Here is an 18,389-nt window from a genome sequence, read left to right on the forward strand (position 1 = left end):
CATTAATTTGATATTTAAAATAAAAAATTAAATATTTTAAAATTATATGAAAAGTACTATAAATTGTAATTTCTTACATATTAATATGATGAGAAATATATTAATATGATAAGTAATATATCATAAAATATTAATTAAAATTTTTTTAATTTAATTTTAAATATAAAAACATGACAAACAATATCGATGGATAGCTTCTAAAATACTTGTACAGTTACTTGCAAATTATAGACTTTATTAGCATCTGGTATTGGCTCCAATATTAATTGCGCATTCCTACTATATCACCTACTCACATAGGTATACCTAACATTTTTTAGTATTTTTCGGAGCCCCACTAAGTTATTTTCTAAGCGTGACTTTAGCATGACCTATAATTATATAGTTTTTAGTAGGCAGTATTTTAGCATTAAAAAATGAAATTTTTTATATGAAATATCAAATGATAAAAGGGATAAATCAACACAAAAATGTCTGTCATTACTATTTTGTTATGAAATAGTTCACAAATGTTTGAAATAATGTATTGTTAAGCTACGAGACTCCATAAATTAAGTGGATAATTTTGATTGATTTAATTTTTTCCATTTCCATTTCTTTTTTAATTTCCTCTTTGTATAATTATGGGATGATGCATAAGTACTTTTTCAATCTATGCTCGAAATCTCAGAGACACATTTATATTATACTAAGGTCCTATTAACTCCTGAACTTATTTTGTTAATAATTTTCCATTCCTTTTTGGCCTAAGTGACACTATTTTGTGCGTCCAATGTTGATTGACTTTCTTTTCAAGACAGTGTCACGTAGGCCGAAAAGAATTAGAAAATTACTTATAAAATAAGTTCAGAGGCTAATAGTATCTTAGTATAATATAAATATATCTTTGAGATTTCGGACATAGATTAAAAAGAGTACTATGCATTTTCCCTATAATTCTAATAAACTACGAAGCACTAAATCTCTCCTAAAAATAACGTTGTCCTATTAGAAATAATAATCTATGAGATGTTTTGTCTAATCAAAAGTGAACCAAAAAGAGGGGAAAAGGGGGATTATACTGATTAATTATTTGACCTTTCAATCTCAAATTCTCAACTCCTTGAATTAATTTTACCTATCAATCAAATTATTTCTTTCTTGTCTTAGTCTACATGTTTTATTTTATTTTATTGGTTAAAGGAAAAGAAGTCTTTATCAATTGATGTTAAAAAGTCATGCAAATTACAAGTCACGTTGAAAAATATGATTGACATTTTTTATAATATAATGGTGGTGAGTTCATACTACAAAAATATTGGTGCAGGATATTCCTTCATTATCAAAATGGATCCTAATATCACCTCCCAAATTCATGCTCTTCTTCTACTTTCATTTTTTCAATTTTTGTTTATTGTTCGGCTAACACAATTTAAAGATATTATTGATATTATTTAATTTGAACTAAATTTGAAAAAAGAAATCCTAAAAAAATATTTAAATCATTAAAAAATAACATAACACGATAACTTTCATTTAATTTCAGCTTTTAGGCATGTGAAATTCTATTTGCTCATCTATAAATCTTTCTTCGAATTAAGTTCCACATAGCCCATCGAGTATTGCAAAATCTGACAACTCGTAGACAGGAAAAGACTCTGAGTCGAGCCCCACATCATTACTATGTAATCTTCATATTCGTCTCGCCGACCGATATACATCAATTATTGAACTAAAACAATCCAAAAATATTCTTAATATAATGTGATATGTTTCCTTTTGGGTTATGCTTACACAGGTCGATTTCCCAAAAGAACTCACACCATTAAGAGTACCACTACACCTTATTATATGAATTTTCTTTTTTTTCTTTTGACCAATCAATATGAGACTTTATCCACACAATCAACGTCCAAAAAAAATATGATAAATACATATAAAACAAACTAAAAGTCACATGAAAAGTGATTGGAAGACTTAATCTCCAAGTTGAGTGGTCATGCTCTTCTCATGCCCTTCATTGAGGACCACCTTCACTCTATTCATATTTTTGTCAAATGAATTCATTGAAAGCTCCTTCACATTGCTTGTGAATTATAAAAAAAAGCAATAATTTTTACCATATTTCTAGTTGGTTCAAGTTCATTGTACCTGAAACAACAAGAAGCACCAATACATAAGCCAAAATTGTTTCAAACTTTTTGGCATCATACGCCAAAAATGCTACTCCAAGGACCAATTTTTTGTTTAAATTCATATTTGTCATTTATTAATAATTGGGGGTCAGTACATTATTATCGTTATCACATGTTAGATTTTTCCTTGATGATAACAAAAGTTTCCCAATAGGTGAACATGTTTTATAAGGAAAAATTTACCGTTAAACTAAATGAAATTGCGCAAATTTTACTCTATTTGTTCACTGTGGACATGTAAATTTTAACATTGTTGAATCATAGTTCACCAGAAAAAAAAAATACAATAACAAAGTTATACCAGTATGTCCTCTTTTCATTTATCTGACATATTTTGACATGAAATTTAACAGGACGAATAAAATTAAAACGTATGGGAGCATTTTCTAACTACTCTGAAAAGAAAATTAAGTATTTGTTCATTAACCTAATCTTAATAGATGCACTTTTCTCTTCAGTCTCGCACCTAGGGTCATGTACATGATATTTTTTCTGTTTGGTACTTTAGTATTATTAAGTCCGTTTTAAAAAAAAAATAATATTCCATCCTAGCCATTTAATTTTTGAGTTCTATTCAAACTTTCGATTCGTTCTAATAATGCTTTCTCCACACGCATGTTTATAAGGGTTAAATAACTAGGATTTTTATTAATGCCCTCATTGATATGAAGCCTATAATATATATAACAAATCTGATCTTTTTATATCTTTTCAATTATAAATATTTGACGTACAAGTTGTCACTAAACGACATAAGCTATAATAAAGTTCGAAAAAAGGACTTAACGATGTTGTATTGATTTTTTTAAAAGTAAGTTGAAACATGAGTAGACTTCAATTAGGAAAAAGTGCAAAAGCATATAAATTAACCATGCCTAAGAATTTGTCCAATAAAAATTCCCAAAATTGCCACACTATGATGAGAACAAACAAATTATATTGCAAAGTTATCGTGTTGCATTTGAATTGGATAATTCTTGTTCTCTGAATATGGACAAACTATCTTTATCACATAAAGTTTAATTTTTCCCTTCATGAAATTGACATGAATCATTTATATTTATTGGTTGCATAAAGGACATATTTAGTTTGGCCTACCTAAACCTTATCCTAATGACCGTCCAAATTAATCTCTTTTTTTTTTCTAAAAAAATAATAATATACTTATCGATTTCTATTTATTTATTATCTAATTTTAATTTTTAAAAAAACACTTTTAAATTTAGTGATTTTATGAAAAAAAAATACTAAAACACATTTATATTTTATGATCTTAATCATATTATGTGAAAAATTAAAATTAAAGAGATATTTTTTTCTAAACAAACTAAAAAAAGTAAGACAAATAAATTAAAATTAATTTAGAAATTATAAAATACCTCTTGCCCCCCAATTTGCTCTTACAAATAAAGAAGAGGAATTACGATAGGCTAGTGAACAACATAACAATGGCGAATTTTTGGTGAATCGATCATATTTCAAAATGAGTTTTAACTAAAGAAGTATTCCAAATTTTGGTATTGAGGTGTAGTGGCCAAAGGATACGAGACTGTTACTAGAATTCTCTCAATAAAAAATTACATGATATATATAATTAATATAAGATATTTTTTAAAACTATATATTCATAATTTTTAAATCTCTAAAACATAAGATAAGAAATTGACTTAGTAATCGAAGATTTATCATTAAAACGTAACTATTCTTGGTGTAATAATGGAGTTGCTCTTATATAATGTGCATGCAAAGAATAAAATATTAATTATCTCACTTCACTTGAGCATGTGTTGCATCAAAAATAGAAAGTAAACTAAATCCTCTCAACAAAAAGAGTAACAGAAATGTTGTGTTCCTCTTTGATGGACAGCAAACTTAAAGCCACTCAAAAAGTTTTGAGCACTAGGAATTAACGGTCTTTATTTTGTTAAGGTTTTTATATGTACGTTACGTTGCATTATTGGATAAAACTTACAAAATCAATAATTAATGTCTCCATTATATATATATTGCCTTTTTTCTAAAAAAAAATAAAATATTTAGTGTAAATGTAGAAATCAAAGTTGCCAAATGTAGAATCAATATACATGTATTGACTATATATATTGAACTGTCCAAAGGAAGAAAAGATATCATTCAACGAAATGAGTAAAAAAAATTTAATTCAAAATGAAATTAAGTTGATATTGACGATATTTCTTAGGATCAATTTTGGATAATCTTGACTGAAAGAAAAATCAATTTTGAAGAATATAGTATCGTTTTTTAGTCCATGTTCTTTAAAGGGAAAATTTATGGTCTAAACAAAAATATACTAGTTAATTAGTAATTACAGCTATAGTTTTAGTTAATTATCACTCATGACCATCATTCAGTGACAATTACTTGGGCTAGAATTTCGAGTTTGTATAACTCAAAAATTGTATGATATAATTTATTTAACTTTTATATAATGTAATTTTGTATAACTGTAAAGTTCAAATGTTATAAATTCGTTATTTCGAGTTTATATAAAAATAGCTCAATTATACAAACGTATACGCGAATTATACACACTCACTCGCGAATTTTAAAAACCTGTAAATTATACAAACTAGACAGTATAAATATAAAACTATAACTATGAAGCATAATAATTAAATTTATTAGAATGACTATTTGTAAAAATTCCTCCTTAAATGTGGGCCAAAATCTCGAAATACTTTTATGGCCCAATAATGGAACGGCCCAATAATGTGTCCTCTTTTATAAAGGATTTCGCACATATAACCTTTAAATTTTTGTCCATTAAATAGAGGTATTTAATTTTTGCCCTTCAACAGGTAAAGTAAAAAATAAGTGACAAAAACTACCTCGAACATTGAAATAACACACAGTTTTTCTTGTCATAAGTTTTTATTTCATGGAATAAATTTATATTATGTTTGTATCATGATAATCTACAAGTTTATGCCATTAACATTTGACTGGGGTGACATGGACGGTTTGGTTAAAATTTGAATCAACTATAATTGGTCAAAGATAAAAATAAGTCAATAACTAATTTTACCCAATTTTTACTACATTTATTGTTTTATTTATTCTTTTAAAATATAGAAATATCAAAAAACATATTATTTTTTCTTTATTATGTTACATAGAACAGAAGAGTGAAGTGAGAGGACGATCAAGAGCAAAAATGTCATTTCATGCCAACAAAATCTATGAAGAAAGATAATAAATAATTCTAGAATTATCTTTCGATATATGAAGTGAATAATGATAAAGGACAAAAATATAATTTCACGCTAACAAAAATTTATCAAAAATGATAACAAAAAAAAATAGTTGTAGAAACATCTTAAATTATTACTTTTACCATTAACTTATTTTGTTATTATTTCACTTTCTTTTTCTTTTATTTTGTGAGTTATTGTGATATCCATTTTATTATTACTCTATTTTACTATTACTTTAATTTAAATCTTAATATTTTTTCTATTCATTATGCTTATAAAAAAAGCCTACGTTTTATATAAAAATATCATGAATTAATTATTTCAATATTTATTTTGGCTATATTTAATATACTTGAAAATAAATTAATGTGATAAAATTAATAGTATTATTGAATTTAAAGAAAAAGATGTTAAAAGTAACTTTACAAATAAAAATGAATAGGATGATAAATTTGTATTAAAGATGACCAGGAATAAAAATATAATTTTATTCTAACAAAATCTATCAAGAATAAATAATTCTAGAAACATCTTTTTATATATGAAATGAATTATGATCAAAGATAAAAATATAACTTCATGCAATTAAAAATCTACCAAAAGTGATAACAAGAAACTTAAATAGTTCTAGAAACATCTTTAGTTATTATTATTAGTATTACCCCATTTATTTCTTCATTTCTTTATGAATTATTTTTATATCTATTTATTATATGAAAGTAAATAAATAATGATTGCGCTTAGCTCTTAATAATTATCAATTATAATATTAGGTGGTACCAATCAAAATTAAAATTTAAATTTATATGTATATTAAATTTTGTGTATTGAAATATTGTTTTAATTTTGTGATCTTAAATATGTTATATAAAAAAATTAAAATTCAGAAGTTATTTTCTTTTTGAAATGAAATAAAAAATAAGTTCATATAAATAGAAAAGGAGGGAGTCATATATTAAAAATGAAATGTATATGTGTTATTATTATTTTTTCAAAAATCGTTTGACTTCCTTCTATTAATTTGTGCATACATGTGGAGTTTTAAAGATTTGAACATTTTAATATAGAAATATAATGATTTGAAATTTTTAATTCTTCGTTTTAATTTGTTATTTTTTTACATATTTTAAAATTACATAAAAAAAAACTTAAAAATTCAATGTAACAATTTAAGATATTTTTAGAAAACATAATTAAAAAATATAATGAAATTTGGTTGACTCCCTTATTTTTATTGAAACAAAAAAAAATGCATATATTGTTTGAAAATAACGTAAGATATAAAAAGTACTATAAATCACAATAAAATGATAACTAAAAATATGTGAGAATCATATACGAAATTTCGTTTACTTTCATAAAATCACCTGTATCACATAAAATAAAACACGCGAAGTAATATATATTATTCGAAAAAAACATAAAAAGTACGTAAATTAACAATTTAAAATGTTTTTTTTAAAAAACACATAAAAAAATTAATTACTTTTTCAAATTTCATTTGTAAAGAAAAAAACTAACATACATTAAGCCTGCGCTGATGCAAACACACGATATTTAATAATAAAACGATAAAGATAAATATATTAAAACTTGAACAACAAAATTAGAAAAGAAGAGATGGAATGATATGACAAAAGCAAAGAGAGATACAAGCAGACGTAGCAGCTTAGTCTCCATTTTGTGTATCTTTTACATTATTCTCGATATTACTCAGAATAGTTATAGTGCTATAATAACGACGTAAGATCATTTCACGACATTAATTTTTTAATTTTTTTTAAAAATATTTTAACAGAAAATTGAGTTACATATCAACTTAATTAAGTTGAATTGAAACAAGTCCTACTCAAACTTAAACAAATTAAATAGATTAAATTTAATTTTGCCACAATTTAATTTGAATGTGCTTCGGAAATTATCCAAATTTGCTCCATAAGTTTAAGACCTAGGTCATCGACGGTCCTCTATGACTATGATGGTTGAAAATATCCATCAATTTAAAAACCATACCCACATATATTAACCCGAACCGGACCGACCCACCCGAATCTGCAAAAAAGTACCCTGTATCCCGCCGTCGCCGCAATTCTTGGGCAAAATTTTTAGCAGCTCCATAAACTCACCCTTCCAAACCACCGTTAAACACCCAAAACCAGCGACCGGACTCCGTTTTGAGTTTGAGGTCTTCCGGCGGAGCTCTGTTTATGATTTCTACCTGAGTTAGAGTTTCTAAATGGGCTCGTTGTTCACTATTTCTTGTTCTGCCTAATTCTAGTTAATTATTTTTTCCCTTTAAGTTTTCTTGCTTCGTCTGTCTTACCCTAGAACCATCCTTGCCATTGAGATTACTGTGTGGTTGCTTGTTTAGTCGTGATAATGGAGTTTAGTGCAAATATGAACCTCGATACAGACAACTGGAGGTAATCAATTTCTCATTAAACAATTGTTGTTTCTATTTTTCAGTTGAGAATGTAAATTTTAGAATCTTTCATGTGCTTATTAACTGTAAAATATGTTGATTCTTGTTCTCTTAATAGCCAGAATGATCAAGACAGCAATGCACTTATATTGCCGGACAAGAAAAAGAAGAAGAAGAAAGAAAAGGAACAGGTATAAATAGATATTCAAAATTCATGTAATCAGTCTTTGCAGACGACAACTGATTGTTCAATATATTTGATCAGGTGTCCAAAAAGCTTAAGCCTAAGAATAATAGTATTAAGTTAAGCCAATCGCAGAAAAAAAAGTTGAAGAAACTCGAGGTAAATCCGTCGAGGAATGTCATTTTTCTCTTATTTAGTACTTAAATTTTCATCTATATTTTGGACAGCAACTAATGCTGACTTGACAAATGTAGGAAGACAAGGAGAAGGCGGTACTTTTAGCAGAAAGCATTAAGACCTTGAAGTAAGAACTGCCTCATTTACTTGAACAACCTTTCACTTTTAAGGATTCAAGAACGTTTTTTCTGAGAATGATAACTAATTCATATTTCAGGAAGCACCAGATCCAAGATGATGTTTATTCACTTATGTGGTCTTCAAGGAACTTGGGTCAGGTTTGTGTATTCCATCTCGATTATACTTTATATCTGACTGATCAGACATTAACTCTAAAAGCATTTCCTCTACTGTGGTAGGGTGAAACTAGCCGAGAAAAACGTAGAAGAGAAATACAGTTTTCTAGGGCAGGGCTAGATGTGCCACATAGGGATCGACCAGTCAAGAAGAGGACTGTTGACGACCTATCTAGTGAGGTCTTGTATGATTCTGAAGAAATGCAGCTTAGTCCAATAGTCAATGGCCACCTTTTGCAGTCCTCCATAGGAGAAGGTGGTGTTCCAAGTGATGCACCCATTACACCAGGGTCTTCTCAGGAGTTGGCTTGCCATAGCAAACTTTTAGTATGCGATAGAGATGCTTCTGTGCCAAGTAAGCAAAAAGAGGATAGAACTGCAGAATGCTTAAAGTCAGATTATCTGCAAAATCACCTTTCTGTTCATGATTGTCATAATGAGGGAAGGAGGAAATCAACGGTATTGCTTAACTCTCTGTTTATGCATCCTTTTAATTTGTGGTAATCATGGATACAGTACCTAATTTTCATTAAGGCTCTCTCATATGCATGTCATCTGTGTTCTGTGTTGTCTCTTCATATCGAGCAGGATGGTGCCAAAGCTGTTCAAAATGCCATCCTGAGCAATAGTACCAACTCAGCTAACTGTAGTTCTGAAAGAGATTTAACAACTCCAGTTGTGGTGCATGTTTCAAGACCAAAGGAGGTTGAAAATAACAGGAGCAATCTGCCGATAGTCATGATGGAGCAGGAGATAATGGAAGCCATAAATGACAACACTTGTGTAATAGTTTGTGGTGAGACTGGTTGTGGTAAGACAACCCAAGTGCCACAGGTTAGATATTCTGTTGTTCTATATGCTTCTTTTTCCTTCCATTGGTGATAATGATTTGTATTTTGTTCTTCCTAAATTTCCAGTTTTATTTTACTGGTTTTATCTCTTGCTTTTTGTTTGGGATCTTTCAGTTCCTTTATGAAGCTGGCTATGGTTCAAATCATTCCAATGCTTGTGGTGGTATTATTGGTGTGACTCAACCACGCCGTGTTGCGGTACTTGCAACTGCCAAGCGAGTGGCATTTGAGCTTGGTGTTCATCTTGGCAAAGAGGTTGGTTTTCAAGTTAGACATGACAGGAGGATAGGAGACAATTGTTCCATAAAGTTCATGACTGATGGAATTTTGCTTCGCGAACTGCAGGTAAGATTTCAGTATTAGTTTTAGGTGAACTTAATCTTCTTTCTTACCTTTTAAGTGTTGTGTATTGTGTCCTCATATCATCCTTTTGCACATATTGTCTCCAACCCTATAAAGGGGTGCAAACCATTTCAGTGCTAAATCTTTAAGAAAAAATTAGGGCAATACAGTAAATAGTGGAAGAATCAAAACCTCATAAATTTTACTTTTCAAGAAGCCACAGAGACGTTTCAATCAATCAACTATGCCTTCATTTCTAACTAGCTGGAGTTGGCTATATCCGCTATCTCCATTCCACTCGATTCAGATCCATTTTTTATCAAATAATGGAAAATCTTAGTCCTATGGGCTTCTGCTTAGAAGTTATTTTTTATGTGAGTGTCTCCTTTGATTGTTGAGATAACATGAAAAAACATTGGTAACCATGTTAATGGCCAAGCAAAGTTCAGAAGCGGGATCAATTTTAAAACTGGGGTGCAGTTCAGACCGTGTTTGTGGATGCAACTATAATCCCACTGGTCTTGTTTTTAACCTTCTGCCGTAAGATGATTATTGTGCTGCAGGTTGTGAGATCTCATTACAAAATATTTATATATTTTTGGGACAAAAAGTCTTTTTGAGGATATTGATTAGGCACACTTAGGCATTTTTGCAATTTGCACATTAAGTCGAATAATGTTGAAAGAAACTTACATGTACACTTTGAAATAATTTAATGTTTGTTTGAACAAAGAAGGACATAAAACCAAATCTCAACTACTCCTTCATGCTGTCCTATAAACAGTAAGTTCTTATATGCATGAAAATATCCTTTCTGTGTCATTAGAAGGAAAGGATTAAGGTTCCAATTGTATTCGGTGTCTCCTGAGTGAAGCTACTTGGTTGGATTGGGCAATGTCACGGTACATGAGATATTCAATTCATGCTCCATTTTGTCCATTGTGGATGCTTGAATCTGATTTTCTTTGTTCTCTGTCAATTTGTGCTTTGTGAGCATCAAATATTAACTGCACACATTGTCGACCTTGTTTTTCAGATATGAGTTAAAAATTCTAATTGCATAAACTGGTATATGTTGGGATTACTTTTTTGACAGGTAGATAGTTTTATGAATTTTGGGATATGCTCTTAGCTTTATGGAGTTAGGACAAACAATAGGTGAAATGAAACAATGATTAGCATAGGGTTGCAAACATGGATCAAGAGTATATGCGCAAGGCCTTTCTCTTCTTCACTCAAAGAGGCTGCACCCTTTATTTTCATGATGTTTGATTCATAAAGATTGATTCTTTTGAAGTTGTACAGACTTCTTTTAAAATTATTATTTAAAAAGGCTGTGTCCAATGGATTGGACTTTTAGGGTTATCTCTATTTGTTTATTAGAGAGTCAGAGAATGAAGGGCCATAATTTGTTATTTGTAGCAATACCAGATTGATTACTCATCTTACTTGTCTTAGAAACTGGCTTGTTAGGGTTGTCTTTGAAGGCCAGACTCCGATGATATATTATGCAATAACGGAAAACTAAAAAGTGATGCAACTGCAAAGATTTAGTTGTTGCGGTCTTCTTACAATATCCTTTGAGCAATTTGAGTTCCATGCTGTTAGTTCTCTTGAATTTTCATGTAGTTAAGCAAGTTCATAGTCTTCTTATGATGATATTTTATACCTACCATCCACCTTTTATGCAGAATGATTTTCTTTTAAGGCGTTACTCGATCTTAATCTTGGACGAGGCTCACGAGAGGAGCTTGAACACCGATATACTAATCGGTATGCTTTCACGTATAATAAGAGAGCGTCAGGTGAGAAAATTGCTTGCTGTCTCCATGCTGTCGGTTGCCATTTCATTATTTTAAAAATATTAGTGGTTAATCTAAGAACTCTTGTTCTCTTTGTTCCTCTCCTGCTCTCTCTATCTCCCTTTATGGATATGTTATCAGCCAATGCATCTTCTTGCTACCCCTCAACCGCTTCAGGGGACTTCTCCTTTTTGGTTAACAACCTATGTTGGGCTGACTAAGCCCACTATCCTACAGTTTGTTACTAATATGACTTCTATTGTGCATGTTTTTTTCTGTAGAAAGAATATGAGGAGCAACAGAAGAAGCTTCTTTCGGGACAAACAATAATCCCTGAAGAGAGAGTTTATCCACTGAAACTTGTGCTGATGAGTGCTACACTTCGAGTTGAGGACTTTATATCTGGCAGAAAAATTTTCCGTGATCCTCCCCCTGTAATTGAAGTCCCTACTCGCCAATACCCAGTAACTATTCATTTCTCGAAGAGAACTGAGATGGTGGACTATGTTGGCCAAGCATATAAAAAAATATTGTCAATTCACAAAAGATTGCCACCTGGTGGTATACTTGTATTTGTGACAGGGCAAAGGGAAGTTGAATACTTGTGTCAAAAGCTGCGCAAAGCTTCTAAGGAGATAGTTGATAGAGCTTCAAAAGATCATAGTGAGCTATCTTTGGCATCTGAAGGGAATACTATCAGGGAGAAGGTTGACAGGGAGATAAGTGAGGCATTTGATGTTGAAAGGAGTTCTTTAAATGAGATAACTGAACGCTTCAATTCCTATGATGAGGATCATGGGGAATCTTATGAAGATGACTCAGATATTTCGTATGATTCAGCAGATGATAGTGATTTGGATATTTATAGTGATGATGATGCAGGGCTGCTAAACCAGAAGTCTCCAAGCTCTGATGGTAAGTTAGATGTCTTAGGTGAGGAGGGAAGCCTAAGATCACTGAAAGCTGCTTTTGAAGCTTTGGCCGGTAAAAAAATGTCAGAGCCTGATTCCGGCGGAAAGGAACTTGTTCCTATCACTGAAGAAGGGATGACCTCAAATGAATCTGAACCTCTGTTAAGCAAGGTTAGAATCGGGGCTAACGGGACTTGTGCTGGTCCAATGTGTGTTCTACCTCTTTATGCTATGCTTCCGGCATCCGCACAGCTTCGTGTGTTTGAAGAGGTCAAGGAAGGAGAACGCCTTGTTGTTGTTGCCACTAATGTGGCTGAAACCTCATTGACCATTCCTGGTATTAAATATGTGGTTGATACAGGCAGAGAAAAGGTCAAAAACTACAACTCTTCTAACGGTATGGAAGGATATGAAATACAATTTATAAGTAAGGCTTCAGCTTCTCAGCGTGCAGGAAGGGCAGGAAGAACAGGTCCTGGGCACTGTTATCGGCTTTATTCTTCTGCAGTCTTCAATGACATGTTCTTTGACTTCTCAAATGCAGAAATATTGAAAGTACCAGTTGATGGTGTTGTCCTACTTCTGAAGTCCATGCATATTGATAAGGCAAGTATCTTGTTTTAAATAGGCTATTATCCTATATGTTCCATCACTTGGTTAAAAGTGTTAATTATTTTGAGTATTTGCCAAACACACCAGCATTTCCTGAATTTAATTTTCTCCCCCTAAAATTCTTAATGCACCAATTGTTCACGTCAAATTTTTAAATAGGTTGTGTATATCCTTCCTCCTATCACATTTTGTTATCAACTTTATAATGCTTCTTTAGTACCTTTGTTAGGTTATAGGAATACAGAATGTGAAGTCCAGATTTTTTAAGCTTTGTCTGAATTGATTCTTTTTCGTAGCTGTGACTTCCAGTAAGTAATTTTACTACTGAACAAGTGATTTACACCATCTTAAATTTGTTCGAAAGTCTGAATTATTGTGATTGTTTGATAGTACCTTAAAATAATGGTCTGCTTAGGATAAGTACTCGTGTAGTGAGACATTGAGTTTTTGTGATACTTTATATAAGCTAAGATCGGTGTGAGCATTTTCCTCCTTTTCATTCAATTGGCATGTATTGTGATGGGATAGTGCCTCTTATCTTGGTGTTACTGTGAATTCTGTCAAAGGTGTCCATTTTCTGGATAAGTTTTATTAGTGGATTTTATGGAGCACAATACTAGTTCCTCTGTTTTTTCTTTTTTTTGTGTGTAGAGAAACATGTTGCGTCTTTTTCAATGTAGATGTGCGCATTTTTGTGGAATGGCATTGTTCATATTTTCAGCTATTTGTTGACGGTCAATTTTATTGGGGTTATTGGAAAATGTAGACCTGGTTTGGTGTAATTGGACTAATCTGAATCATGTTACAGTAAAAGCATATGCTTATATTACGATTTAGTCAATAGTTGTCATTTCATATGATTGTCTTGATAAGTAATGGAACTTTTTGTTCTCTTCATCCTTCTTATTTTTTATTATAATGTAATATTGCCCTCAATTCCCGAACCAAAGGTCTATCAGCAACAGTCTCTCTACCCCCTCAAGGATCCCGTAGGCTGGAAACGATCTTGTGGGTTCCAAAAACAGAGTGAGAAGTAGTCCTTTGAGGAGTTCTCTAAGCTTTCTAACTACTGTCAGGCAGTCAGGTTCTCCCTTCCTCCCTCCCAGCCCCGGCCCAAAAATCAATAAATCATAGATTAAAAAACTGTTGGATGGTCGACATTTTTAACCCCATCACCATCAAAAAGGAATAAAATTACTCATTGGTCATTTTACTTGCTTATCTCAAGCAGGTTGATGATTTCTCTTCTAGATGATTCTTTATGTTATTCTTCTTAGTATTTATGGACTACCATCATTGATATGTATCCATGGTTATTTCAGGTTGCTAACTTCCCTTTCCCGACTCCTCCTGAGCCAACTGCCTTAGTAGAAGCAGAGCGTTGCTTAAAGGTTCTTGAAGCACTTGATAGCAATGGAAGGCTGACACCTCTAGGTAAGGCCATGGCACAATATCCGATGAGTCCTCGCCACTCCCGTATGCTCCTTACAGTAATCCAAATTATGCAAAAGATGAAAGATTATTCCCGCGCAAACACAGTCTTGGCTTATGCAGCTGCAGCAGCTGCAGCTTTGAGCTTGTCGAATCCTTTCCTTATGGAGTTTGAAGGGAAGAATAAAGATCTAGATGGCTTGAAGCAGGATGAAAAACCAGGATCAGCAGAAACTGAGAGATACTTAGGGAAAGAGGAGAGAATGAGGATAAAAAAGCTGAAAGAAACTGCTAGAGTGTCTCGTGCAAAATTTTCGAACCCCACAAGTGATGTTTTGTCCGTGGCATATGCTCTGCAATGTTTTGAACTTTCTGGTCAACCACTGGAATTCTCCAAAGACAACACGTTACATTTTAAAACAATGGAGGAAATGTCTAAGTTGAGGAAGCAGCTAATTAATCTTGTTTTCAACTCCAAACTATGTGACTCACAGCAAAATTTCTCATGGCCTCACGGTACTTTGGAAGATGTAGAATGTGCTTGGAGGATTCCTTCAAACAAATGCTCTCTTCAACTGAAGGAGGAGGAGATTCTGGGCCAAGCTATTTGTGCTGGCTGGGCTGACAGGGTTGCTAAACGTATTAAGGATGTTTCATCCTTATCAGAATCTGACATGAATGTTCATGCAGTTCGATATCAGGCTTGCTTGGTAAAAGAAACTGTCTTCCTCCATCGAAGGTCATCTATTGCTAAATCTGCTCCGCAATATTTAGTCTACACTGAACTACTGCATACAAAAAGGCCATATATCCAAGGAGCAACTAGCGTGAAAGAGAATTGGCTCATTAAGTATGCTCCATCACTATGCAGTTTCTCTGCGCCCCTCTCAGATCCAAAACCTTATTATGACCCACTGAATGACCAGGTCCTCTGTTGGGTGAGTCCAACTTTTGGTCCTCATCTATGGAAGCTCCCTCTGCATGGTTTGCCAATCATAGATGATTTCCTCCGGGTGGCAGTATTTGCTAGTTCCTTGCTTGAAGGCAAAGTTCTGCCTTGCCTAAAATCTGTACAGAAATTATTGGCAGCCTCACCAGCTAGCATTTTGAAGCCTGAGGCGTTGGGCCTCAAGCGGGTTGGCGATCTTTTATACAAGATGAGGATCAAGAAGAAAGGGATTGATAGTTGTGTCAAGCTAAGGAAGTTGTGGGATGATAATCCTCAAGAATTGTTTCCAGAAATTTTGGATTGGTTTCAGGAAGGATTTCATGAGCATTTTGAAGATCTTTGGGCAAAGATGCAACTTGAAATACTTTTAGACCCAAAAAGACGTTTTTCGGAGAAGGTCAAGAGAAAGAAAAGGAAACCACGAGCTTCCGATGATTAGTGACTATTGAATGCCTTGCAGAATATATATCTGCTTATTTTGATGATCTGAACTCCGTTGACATGTTAACACAGGCATAATATCTCGCTTCGTCAAAAACACAGGCATAATATCTCTGCCAGTGTGAGGTAATGCTAGTCTCCTACCTTCCCTTTCCTTGCTGTTCAGGTGATTAGATGTTTTGGTTTTGGATTGTCATGTGTTTGACCAATAAGTATTATTGTCTTCTCACATTCACTATGGGCAAAGGGATTTTAGTCAGTTCTTTTGAGTAATATTTTTGCATACTATGATTTCCTGTAAGGACCAACTGAAATAATGTCAATTAATGCTATGTGTTTCTTTTAGATATCATGCTTTAGGAAAACTTAATTGCTCTGAAGTTAGTTTGCTCATCTATGAACTACTATTGCTTCAAGAACTGGGGAATAAAATGCTAGTTTAAGATAATTTCCATATAATTTAGGTATTGTTACCACCTACCGGCGAATTTAAATGTATTTTGGGGATGATGGCTAAGTGAAGATATATGAGGACATGTTCATAGTTTATTGAAAGACGATTGCTTTTAAACTCGAACAACAAAGTGAATATCATTGAAACTGTTTTAGTGTTTGGTATTATCTTTGAGATCTTTTAGTTTAACCTCATGACCAAGAATTTCTATTACTATTACAGAAATCACGCCTGTATGTTCTCCATTAAGGCATAGACAAAAAAAAAAAAATCGTATGAAGATCTAAAGGCCATTGCATAGGCTTATAAGCATGTTTAAAAAATCCATGATGTGTTGCAATCTGCAGTTTTGCATTTTGTATCTTAGATTTTGTGAATGAAAGATCGTTACTGCCTATTCCAGGCACCTATTGGGCTTAAACAATGTCTTAGAGGTCATGCGTGAGGTTTTAATTAATTCTCTGTTATGCTTGAGTGCTACTAGACGAGGAATGTATGCTTTCTATGCCAATTCTTTTTGAAATCTTTGTCATAGTTTAAGAGTTCCCCTATACATTCTTGACATCAAGATATTAGAGGCAGATGCAAAAATCATGGATGCTTTGAAACTAGTGAGGGAACTTGTGTCTTTGGACGGATTCTTATTAAATCAGGATGCTTTCTGCTCAAATATAACCCTCTATCGTATGATCTATATAAGATCTGCCTTTGTTTGCTCTGTACTGTTATATGGCTCATAAGGTAGAAATAATAACAAATAAATGAGTGTGTAATGAACTTGGGTTGCCCATGATCATCATTTATTCTCATTGTAATTGTTGCAGTTCTTTCAAACATGCTAAACTGTGTTCCAGTTGTTTGAATGGTGTTTATTATCTTAAACAGGTGTATTGTAGTAGAATCCTATTTTTAATTGTTTAAAGAAAATGAAAAAAAAAAACAGGTCTCTTGTTTCCAGTCCCATGGAAAGAGCTCTATCAATTTAGCTTTGGACAATTTAAGTCTTTTGGTTGGGAAGAAGTTATCCCAGGATAACGTGTCTCATTAAGTTCTTTGCTAGACTTTTTAGCTTAGGATCTGTGGCTTGACTTCCATTTAAGTTCTTTCCTTGGCGGTATGACCAGGGAGTTATTTTGGTTTTGATATGATACAGTCAGTGACTCATCACTTCCACAAAAGATGTCCTTGACTTTGAGAAATATTATAATAAAGGACAGGAGTTGAGATTAAAACTGTATATTCATTTGTTTGATCACAACTTTTTTAGAAAGCTCTGGTATCTGATTTAATAGTTAGTTTTCCGAAATTTAAGTTTAACAATGAAGTGATATGGTCAGAGTTCAATGCTTGTATATTTTATTAGTAGGGTTCTTTTCAAGAAAATTTCCTATGCTAGTTAGTGAAACTCTCGTTGCTTCAAGTCTTATTTTGATTAAAGTATATGCTTGTTTAAGGGAATACTATTTAAATAATTTGCTATTGCATATCTAAACCCTGTTGAGTTATCAAATATCACTTAGAAAACACTTCAGGTCTTATTTGATTAAATTTTGTAGATGTTCCTCGTATATTACCAATACAAGTCCTTTTTGGTAACTTTTTCCTTATTACAGTTTTCTGTTTCTGAAGGCGCGAGTTTACATTATCTGTTAAAAATTTTGGAGTTGGAAGATGGTATCAAGTTCAGAATCAAGGAACTTGATTTTCGATTTGGATGCAATGACCTAATGAAGAAAGAAGATCCAACCAAAGACTAAAGCTACAAAGACACTCATCTTCTAACATGGAAGAGAGCGTGTACACTGCAGGTTTGGACGCAACTTATACAAGAATTGAATATTTTGCCTTTAGATTCAATAGTTATTACAGAACATACGCAAAGTATTATACTTGGATAAAGAGGCTTCATTCTGTATCTAGTTAGTGTCTTGGGACTGCACGGTTAGAAAATAGAAATGTAGTTTGTGTTAATGATGATCGTCCTCGTAATATTTGGTGAAGCATATTTAATCTTTAACGAACTAAAATGTGTATTTTTGGTCCTCTTATGTATAAGAAACATATATGGTACTCAAACTAGTTATAAAAAAAGAAATATATCTTGTCGATTTCGAGTACTTTTAAGAAA

General features: G+C 32.3%; 1 protein-coding gene across 4 annotated transcripts; it reads left to right on the top strand.

The window, feature by feature from the left end:
• The first annotated feature begins 7,302 nt into the window (after nucleotides 1-7,302).
• LOC101245407 (ATP-dependent RNA helicase DEAH13) lies at nucleotides 7,303-18,389 on the top strand. Of its 4 annotated transcripts, none has more exons than XM_004231163.5 (12): nucleotides 7,303-7,812; nucleotides 7,930-8,002; nucleotides 8,077-8,154; nucleotides 8,250-8,299; nucleotides 8,390-8,450; nucleotides 8,532-8,927; nucleotides 9,057-9,302; nucleotides 9,434-9,664; nucleotides 11,353-11,466; nucleotides 11,745-12,980; nucleotides 14,309-15,933; nucleotides 17,891-18,389. In XM_004231163.5, exons 1-11 carry the CDS (start codon nucleotides 7,769-7,771, stop codon nucleotides 15,803-15,805), a joined length of 4,026 nt encoding a protein of 1,341 aa, XP_004231211.2. In that variant the 5' UTR covers nucleotides 7,303-7,768; the 3' UTR covers nucleotides 15,806-15,933; nucleotides 17,891-18,389. The 4 variants fall into 4 exon arrangements, with proteins under 4 accessions (XP_004231211.2, XP_010326955.2, XP_069144279.1 ...); XM_010328653.4 differs by having other exon boundaries at nucleotides 7,359-7,812; nucleotides 17,875-18,389; XM_069288178.1 differs by having other exon boundaries at nucleotides 7,429-7,812; nucleotides 7,934-8,002.

This window comes from Solanum lycopersicum, chromosome 1 (assembly GCF_036512215.1).
Source record: "Solanum lycopersicum chromosome 1, SLM_r2.1".
NCBI classification, from domain to species: Eukaryota; Viridiplantae; Streptophyta; class Magnoliopsida; order Solanales; family Solanaceae; genus Solanum; species Solanum lycopersicum.